General features: G+C 45.9%; 1 protein-coding gene across 1 annotated transcript; it reads left to right on the plus strand.

Moving 5' to 3' along the window:
- Positions 1-522: 522 nt before the first annotated feature.
- On the plus strand, positions 523-8,525 carry LOC109310278 (serine protease inhibitor Kazal-type 6-like). The gene is made up of 4 exons (XM_019535380.1): positions 523-609; positions 3,038-3,063; positions 5,587-5,714; positions 7,705-8,525. The coding sequence occupies exons 1-4, from the start codon at positions 555-557 to the stop codon at positions 7,748-7,750; spliced, it is 255 nt and encodes an 84-aa protein (XP_019390925.1). The 5' UTR covers positions 523-554; the 3' UTR covers positions 7,751-8,525.
- Positions 8,526-9,794: the final 1,269 nt, after the last annotated feature.

The raw sequence follows: 9,794 nt of genomic DNA on the forward strand, positions 1-9,794 counted from the left end.
CTTACCAAAGCTACTGTAACGCAAGCTAAAAGGAATCTAGCTCAACACAAAAGTCTACAGTAGAACAAGACCAATGGGAATCAGTTTGTTCCACTGTAAATCCATTTGGAGGAGTCACGTACAGCTGAGTCACTGAGGCAGTAACAGGTGGGCCATGATTACCCAAGCTATTGAGACACTGTTTATAAACATGCAGGACGATGCAAATGCAGTGATAATCTTTGACATGGAGATAGTCCGATATCCAATGCAATTCCCTTAGCATTAAGTTCAGACTGACTCCTGTGTTCACTCTGCACTTACAGAGAAGCAGCTAAAGGCAAACAGAAGGCCAGGCAGGGTGTCAGGCACCACCCTGCCCTGCCTTCTGCCTGTACTTACCAAGATCACGTTTTAAAAATGTTACATACAGGCTGGCACTACTCAGTGGGTTACACCCTGTCTCTGCTCTTTGTCAATTCCCATGAATGATTTCATAACCAAGAAGACATATATATACCTTTGTAAGACAGAGCACTGACAGCTGTGAAACAGGCCAGATTGTCACCAGCAGCATGAAGATAACAGGGGTTCTCTTGCTCCTCACTCTGGCAGCTTTTTGCTTATCAAGTACGTAACTTTTGTTGCTCCCTGGCAAGCTGTAGAAATGGCAGATGCCACAATGTGTGGTGCTTTACATAATTTTGTTCATCCAGAAAGATTCTGGGCAGAGAAAAAAGAGACTTTTTGATCTAGGGAGTTCTTCTCTCTGGGCTGATGCAGGGGCTTGATCTTTTTCTATTCAAATGGAAAAAATGGTGAAGCCTGGCTAAGTGTTAGCATTTAAATGCTTTAGGGGAGCTGCTTTGATTAGTAGGATGGTAATTACTGGTGGCTGGGCTAAAAGAAGAGCAAAGCAAGTGAACTCTTCCTTGGTTGCACCAGACAGCAAGCAGTATCTCACCAAGTTTAATGGGGTTGAGTAGTAGGAACCTATTCTTTATGGTGATGTAAATTGGGATGAGTTCAGTAATGTGTTTAAGAGGTAGTTAAGGCAGCATGACTTGATGGTGGTATCTTTTACATGATGTTAGTTTCCCTGGTTAGTGATAGATTCAGCATGGGAGAAGGAGAAGAGAAGCATGGGGGAGTGCAAGCTGCACTGTGGTGCAGTATGGAGCTAGTCAGGAAATGAATAGTACATCCTGCAGGAGTTCCTTTGGGATGAGATTTTGATATGCTCTGAATTGGGCCAACAATGACATTACTAGGGATGTGAGAAATGGGCCGTATTCAATTCAGATTTGGCCCAAATCAGGGACAGTGATTTGATTCATTGATTTGGATCACTTGGCCGATTTGGTCACTTTCGACTTGGCCGAATCTGAATCTGAAGATTCAATGCTAATTCAGAGAATCAGAGATTCAGCCATAGACACAGTTTTAAATGTTTTTTCTGCATACCTCCAAGTACCAGGCCTGGCTTGTGAATGATGCAATGCTGGGGCGGGTGGAGCATCCCAGAGCCCCTGTGTGCTCAGCAGCAAACCCAGAAGTGGACTGGAAGTACTTCCGGTCCACTTCTGGATCCAATGCCGAGTGCACCACGGCCCCCCGTCCCCACCTCTGCACCCCCTTCCTCAGCAATCACCACAAGGGGACCCTGGGTGCCCCCCCCAGACCCAGGAGGCACCAATCACTGAGCTGGGGACCTGGAAGTGGACCAGAAATGGTTCTGGTCCACTTCTGGGTCTGCTGCCAAGCGCGCTGGGGACCCCCCCCCACTCCTGTAGGATGCTCCATCTGCCCCAGCATCTCAGCATTCACGAGCCTCCTGCTACCTTGAGGTATGTAGAGAAAACATTTAAAACTGTGTCTATATCCGAATCACCGAATCTTTCCAAATCTCTCCGAATTGATTCGAAGAGATTAAAGGGTCTCCTGATTTGATTTGGATTCAAAGATTTGGCCACCGAATCAGGCCAAATCTTCACCAAATCGAATCAGGGACCAAAGCTTTGCACAGCCCTAGAACTTATTACTACTGTTTTGCAGGATAAACATTTAAAACAAAAATCAATTTGGAAACAGTGAAGCAACCTTCTCTTGTCCTTTCATTTCACGATTATATTATGTTACATTGCAAAAGCTAAACATAATGACAATGTCAAAACAAAACAAGACATTCAAGACAAAATTACCCCATTTCTGTTCTGTTCTGAATAGTTCTGAAATTTCCCCATTGAACAGTTTACTGAAATCATCATGTCCACATTAAATATTTCAGGTTCAGTGAATCAGAATTTTTGGATGGAAAACTGTTTCAGGAAAAAAGTTTGATCTGCTCTGGTGTCTCTGTTTTTAACAGTTTATCTTGTTCCTATCTGCCTTTCAATTGGATTGATAGATCTTTGCGGCAGGCAGGTACAAGAACACATTTGGCAACAGCCAGTTCAGATCAGGAATGCTAGTATCTACATTTTATTAGAAGTGGTAGAACCTGACCCAGTTCCAGAATGATACAAACATCAATGTAGTTTTGGTAAACTTGGTGATGCACAAAAGAATAAAACATCTGACACAAGGCCTGTGCATTATTTATGCTACTCACTTCCCTTTTATGATTTTAACTGATCACAGGCTATGATAAATAAAGAAAATTTCAGTAGAAACTGTTGTAGTTTGTGCATTTTGGGACATACTCCACTCAACCAGGAACATAATAATTTGTGGCTGTTGCATACAGAGCACTTTGGCTTCTTTTACTCTTTGAAAGTCAAGGCTATTACAGAAGAGATCATACAGCAAACAGAACTCTAAAAAAAGAAAAGAATTAGTACGTCACCAAAATGTGGAAGTGCCTTATACAAATACTAGCTGATTTCCTTCTGTCAAGTGTAATTACTGCTGTTATCTATTATTTATACTGAACAATTCTGCCATCATTTACTTGAAAGTTTGTGAGGAGGATTATAGATGATTCTTGTGCACCAAGCTGCCCAGTATGTCGAACTACTCCTGGCTGTATTTAATCATTGTGTCTATGATTTTGTTTCAGGTGCTACCTGTGAAACTGGCAAAGGGGTGAGTCATTGTTCTTCAGTTCTATTGGGGGAAGGCAGGAATAAGCCCCAGAAATAAATGTACCCCTCAGCAACAAAACACTGCTTACATATGAATAGAGACAGATCCTTTAGTAACATGAGGGATGAGTCAAAGTGCAGGATCACAGGCAGTCACATGTGTGCTGCCTCCAAAAAGCATATGATTGTACCCATTCTCTAATACCTCAACATACAAGTATTAACCACAAACTAGTAAGAGTCCAGACAGCTCCAGCACAGTCTCTTAGCCTCAAACTGACCACCTTCCCTCTTACAGCGGTGCTGATGCTCAAATATCCTGCAGTCTTGGAATGCTGCCCTGGCTCTGCCTCCATAATCCCTTTGTTGACGGAAATCCCCCACCCAGGCTACAATGCTTCCTTAGCTGAAGTGCAATAGTTTTTCAGGTCATGCTGCATTTGTTTGGCTACTTCCAGTAGCAGCAGCATCCATCAGTACTTTACAATGGTTTTTAGGTACAGAGGTACACCTCTCCACCACCCAAATCCCAGACAAATGGGCCAGAATCAATCAGATGTCCTATAACCAGTCCCTTATTCAAACTCTGGACATTCCTCTTCTCTCTTTAACCAGGAATGAGCCAGCAGGAGAAATCTCAGGCTACAATTTCTTCCCAGGCCCTAATTAATTACAGCTCAGGAAGACAGTTTAAAAGAGACATGGTGAGGGGGATGAAGATGGACACACAGACACACCATCATAGGGTTAGAAGGAACCCAAGCATCATAGTGTCCACCTTTCCACCCTGAATGAATGTAAAATCTGCTATTCCTATACTATCCCAGGCATGGGCAGATCTAGGTTTTTTAAAAGAGGGGTACAGATGCTAAGGAGCATCACCACTTGTAAAACAACACACAGTTTTCTCCAGTTAAAAATAAACCAGGAGCTTTACTAATATGCAAGGGGCCTAGGGCTAAATTAGTCAATGTAAGACTGAAGCAAAAACAAATATATCTTTATTGGAATGAGGTAAAAATAGCCTGCAGTGTTGTGAAATAGGAGCTGTGTTACTAGGAGCACCTAACAGACCATAGAATTGTAGAAGAAAGAGTAGATTGAGAGAGGGTCATTAACACCTGTGGAATTAAAAGTTTAGGAGGATAATGAGCCATGAATTCAATTGACTCCCTAAGTGCTGCCTGAATAGAAATATTGCTTCCACTGCCAGGCAGTCCCCTTTGGGTGGACCAGAAAAGCAGGGGTACTGGTCCCTGTAACCCTACCTCTCCCTTCAGATCTGCCACCCATCCCAGGCAAATCCATATCTGGATCTAGTTCTAGATCCAGATCCAGATCCATTTTGTGTGAAATCCTGGCAGGACTGCAGCCACTCACAAACCTCCCACTGACTTCCCTGGACTCAGGGTTTCACCTTTTACTTTACCTGCTAAATAGGATCTTTCATCATCAAAGGGGAATCCTTGATAAACAGAACATAGGGCCCTGATCAGTAAGGTAATCAATCACATGGTTGGTAGTTCAGATCAGAGAAAAGTAGGTGTTTTAATATCAGTTGTGCTATCCCCAGTTTGGTATAGGATGCCACAGTTAACATAATACTCAGGTAGACTTGAACTGAGATGTTCCATTCAAGAATCTCCTTTTATCTTTAATAGCTAATAGCTGTACAATAACTGAAAGATGCCTGCTGCATATTTAACCACAGAATTTGTCTTGTCTCAATTCCAAGTTGGGAGGTTCTGCTGTCAGAGATAAGAGGAGGTAATTTATAGGCACTCTGGAAACCGAGGTCTCCCAAAATGCCTTACAATAAGGAGGAACTCACAATGACACCTGATAGTATAGTTTTTCATACAAACCTTTGTAAAATATTTTCCAGCTGCTTTGCCCTCGAAATCCTTTCAAGTATGCCTCAGGTAACCACACAATGTTAGCCCTATTAGCACTGACATTATAAGCCCAGAGATTTTGAACAGAAATCCAATGTTAAAAACATTTTGACCTGTTAAGGTCTTTTTGTGTTCTTTGCAATATAAGAATCATTCTATTATTTTTCTATACTCAAGAAACAAGTGAAAACTAAGAGTTGGCATTTTCTGAGGGATGCTTTGAGTTGAACAGCGGGTGCCTTGGGTCTAACAAGAAGTGTCTTGATTCTAAAAAGGTTGAGAACCACTGCCTTAGCAGAGCTACTGCCCTGTCTGTGGCCATGCTTTCCATACAAGCTGGCTCAGAGGGCTGGCAGAGTCCAGAGAGATGCCATATACATGGCTCTGTTGATATCAGACATTCCTTGTCAGTGAAAAAGAATGGTGTGTTGTTTCTATAGTTTTAATTGTTCCTGGTTCAATAGGTCACAGTCAAACAGTCAGCTGATATAAAAAGTTTAACTCAACTGATTTCCTGACTTACATCAGTTGAATATCTGGTCCAGAAAGCTGACAAGTCCACTGCCATTGTACTCATAAAGAAGAGGAATGAAGGGGTTTAAAATGAAATGATGTAATTGTGTTTGCAGGTTGACTGCAGTGAGTATCAGCCTCGTGGAAGAAGCAAACCCATCTACTGCGTAAGGGTCTATGACCCCTTTTGTGGCTCTGATGGCAAAACCTATAACAACAAGTGTTCCTTCTGTAAAGCAGTCTTGTAAGTAGAGAAAGTAGTAACTATGTTCTATGTGGACAGACTTTCCCCCTCCTCAGCTCTATTGCCCAGGGGACAGTTCTGGCACAAAGGCAACCCCCCCACACACACCCAAGGGTGCGACCTTCCCAACCCCAGAGGGTGCGACCTTCCCATCCTCAGGGGTGCAAACCTGTGCAAACAGCCTGCAGAGCACATAGCCAGGTTGCAGGGTATGGATGGGCCCAGGAGTGGAGTCGGGGGGAGGTGGGGGAGGAAATAAGGTAGGGGGCTGGATCAGGTCCCCATGAGCTGGGGCTTTCTTCCCAGGGAAGCAGCAGTTGTTCTCCCAAAAGTGCCTTCCCTCACTGCTCTACCTCCCAGCCACCCCAGGAAGTATGACCACCACACCCCACAACCCAATCCCAAATCCCAATTTAGTAAAACATGAGACCTTCTTTAGTTTACTTCCTCTTTATTCCTCTTTAATTTATCCTTCAGTGCAGGCATGGCTGGTGAACTCAGACTGGTGGGGTGGGTGGAGCAGCACATAGGAGCTAGGGGGAAGAGGAATTTTGCAGCTGGCCAAGAGCGGCGTGGAGTTTGCAGCTGGACAGGAGCAGGGGGGTTTGCCGTCTCCCCACTCCCGGCTGGAGTGCCCAGCCCCCCACCGCCCTGCTCCCCACCCTGCTCCCAGTCGGCTGCAAGCCCCCACCTCCCATGTGCCACTTCACCTGCCCCACCAGTCTGAGTTCACCAGCCACACTTGCTTCAGTGGATGACTTCTTTCATTTCCCCACCCTTTTCCCCACCCCATTTCTTTTCCACCTCCTATTTCATTATCCAACTCCATCCTATTAACTCTCCAGCCTCATGTTCCTGCCCCCACCCCGCAACCCACCTCTCACATACCGCCACTTTAGCAGCCCTGTTGTAGCAATTAAAAGCTGTAGCTCCTCGTCAGGCCCCTGCTCACCAGGCCTCTAATGGCAAATCACAGTTGTTCAGATGGAGGACAGTCAGAAAAGGTTTTTAGCCTTAAGATGTGACTGCTCCAAACTTGAGCTAGCACTAACACCCATCTTTTGAGCAGCAAAAAGATGTAAAAAACATGTAACAAAACCCTAAGTGTGAGGAAAATACATTGGGTAGCCCATGCAGTAACCAAATCTATGGTCAGAACTTTAACCACACTTTCCATATTTAGTTAAAATATAGTTTGTTACTTTAATTTTCCTGTAATTGAATGTTCTGAATTCATGTAGAATCTTTGGAGCAAAATGCTGCAAAAGGAAGGCTGTTTTTCAACATTTCTGGCACGTCACAGAAAGAGAACCTTTTCTTGTAAAATTTCCCATCCAGGTTTTTAGACCCTAGAAGTTCTGATAGTTGGCATAAACATCCTTATTACAATCTTCGAAGGGAAAAGTAGTAGCTCGATTGTTTTGATAGAAAATTGCAAATTTGCATAGCATTTCATGTCAGCAAGTGGTGTTAGTCTGAGATTTAAGTTAGGATTACCATATGTTCGGGTTTTCCTAGACTTGTCCTCTTTTTTGACCTCATGTCCTTGTGTCTGGGCAGGTTTTTAAAATGCGAGCAAATGTCTGGGTTTTTGCCTTGCCTTTGATTTCCTGGGAACTAGAAGCTTGGTTGCTTGGGGCTGGGAGCAGTGGGCAAGGTGAATGGCTGTCAGGGGTCATGTGCTCTTTGCACTGGCCTAGGCAGGTAAGAGACAGTGTGTGTGTAAGCATGCATGCAGCAGCTGCATGGGCATCAGGGCTGGGGGGCTGTGGGTTGGGAGTGAGGGGAACCAGCAGGGCAGGGGGCTTAGGAGTGAGGGACAGAGGTAGGGCACGAGCATGGGGTAGGGACCCCGCTTCTGGTCCTCACCCCCTCACAGGTGTCCTCTTTTCTGTTACTGGCAATATGGTAACCTCATTCAGTGAAATTATAATATGGAACATGAAGTCACTGTTTCTAATTATTCCTCTGACCTTCCCTTTTCTTGCAGGCAAAGTGAAGGAAAGCTTCGTCTGAAACAAGCTGGTGCTTGTTGAATGAATCTGCAATATCACTCAGTGCTGAACTCCCCATTATGCTGTTACACTGGCTAAGATCACTGGATCACATCATAGCATTTTTGCTATTATTTTCATCTGTCCTTTGTCAGCATTAGTGCAAAGGGTGGAAACTAGTTGAAGACCCTCCTCTCTTTATCATTAGCTGCTGCTTCCAGCTGTTCTGTTGTTTTAAGATCAACTGCTCTGGCCTCTGTGCTAAAGGATCTTCTTAAGGTTTCTCATGGGACCTTCGTTTCCTCACACTCGTTGTTTCCCAGTTGATGGCTTCATAAGGAAGTCTGTGGGTTGGCTTCTGGAGTACAAATCTCTCCAGCACTTCCTTTGGTTTGTGGTAGAGCCAGGCTGCCAATTGTTGATTTCTTACATTTCCTTGTGATTAAGTCTTTCCATCTAATACCCAGAATCTCTGGGAGGCACATGGCTTGAAAGCAGCTAATTTCCTGCCTAATGTTTTGGTTGCTCTTCAGCTCTCACAGCTCCATATTAACTCCAAGACAGAGAATTCTACAGAACAAAAGGTCTAATATCAGTACTGTGCACTAACTGATCCTGTTTATTATAAACTATAATGCCCCCTACTAACATTATGTTTTCCATACATTTTTGCTAAGAGAAAATGATGCAAACAAAAAATAATGGACAAAACATGAGCACGGAGGCGCTGTCTGTACATGAGCACGCTCTGATGTGTTGGAATTCCAGCTGGTTGGATTTTTAAAAAAATCCAAATTGTTTGATTAGAAACCACCAAAATCCATGTTTTTCTGCAATTAAAATGAAATGTCACTATATACAAGTATCAGTTGAACACAATGTGCTATTGAAATATTTACATTTTTAAAACAATTTGGAAGCCTACCAGTGCCTCAATCACTATAATAAAATGAATTCTAAATACCTATACATTTTGGCATTTGATTTTGGGTTTTTTTATCATGGAAAATCAAAGCATCCCCTGCCCCCTTTGCCCACCAGGATGCGGGGCCAGGTGTGGCTGTCTTCCATACTGCTTTGTGGCACTGAGCAGCCCTGATATGCTGGCGCTCTCCCCATGTCATTGCCCCTCACTCCACCCACAGCCTCCTGGGCCTGCTGGTGCCTCTCATTCCCCATCCACAGGCCCCCCCCAGCTCTGGCAGTGCCCCTCACTCCTGACCCATAGCCTTCTGGCCCTGCTGGTGCCCCTCATACCCTCACACCCTACCCATGGCCCCCCAAGCCCTGCCAGAGGGGGGCCCCAGCTTGCTAGGCCTATGGAGTCAGGGACCAAGGTCCACAACCCCTTGTTCCCCCCAGCAGCACCTGAGCCCTGGCTGATGCCTATGAGAGGCAGCTGCTGCTGCAGCTCAAGCAGAGCATAGAGTCCAGCTCCCCCTCCCCCATGGGAGCTGGAGCGGAGCCCATGGTGGGGCCAGATGCGGACTGGGGGCTGCAAACGTGGAGCTCCCCATCCTGCTGCCCTCTCCACTGGGCCTCTGCAGCCTAGTGGGCAGGACCCAGTGTGGGAGGGCAGAGGTAGCTGGGGAAGCTTGATGCTGCTGCTGGAAGTCTTGTGTCACCATGGCGAGGTGCTCCCTGCCCACCCAGCAGCAGTGGAGGGCAAACTTGACACCCCCACCGCCACTGCTGCTGGGTGGGCAAGGGTCACCTCACCATGGTGGTGTAGGTCTCCTGACAATGGCACCGAACCTCCCCACCCAACTCTCCCTGACCATGCCGGGTCCTGCCTGCTAGGCTGTGGAGGCCACTAGCAGGAGGGCAGTGGGGTGGGCAGTCCCAAGCCCACAGCTGCCAGCTTGCATCCATCTCCAATCCACACACAAATCTGAGGGCCACGTGCCCACCATGCCCCCTGGGAGTGCATGCAGTGGCAGGGAGCCAGCCCCACCACCCCCAGACCATAGGTGATGCTTGTGGGGGGGCACATGCCCCCCCTCAAATTGGCCGTCGCTGGCCGGGGAGTGGGGAGCACCAGTTGGTGCCTTCCTCACCCCCCCAGCCCCCGAGAAGCACTGGTGGC

Source organism: Crocodylus porosus, unplaced genomic scaffold (genome assembly GCF_001723895.1).
Source record: "Crocodylus porosus isolate Cpor-Errol unplaced genomic scaffold, CroPor_comp1, whole genome shotgun sequence".
In the NCBI taxonomy this organism is placed as follows: Eukaryota; Metazoa; Chordata; order Crocodylia; family Crocodylidae; genus Crocodylus; species Crocodylus porosus.

Coding starts and splice junctions, on each gene's coding strand:
- LOC109310278 (XM_019535380.1), top strand. CDS start 555: ATGAAGATAACAGGGGTTCTCTTGCTCCTCACTCTGGCAGCTTTTTGC. Junction 610..3,037: donor GGCAGCTTTTTGCTTATCAA/GTACGTAACTTT, acceptor ATTTTGTTTCAG/GTGCTACCTGTGAAACTGGC. Junction 5,715..7,704: donor TCCTTCTGTAAAGCAGTCTT/GTAAGTAGAGAA, acceptor CTTTTCTTGCAG/GCAAAGTGAAGGAAAGCTTC.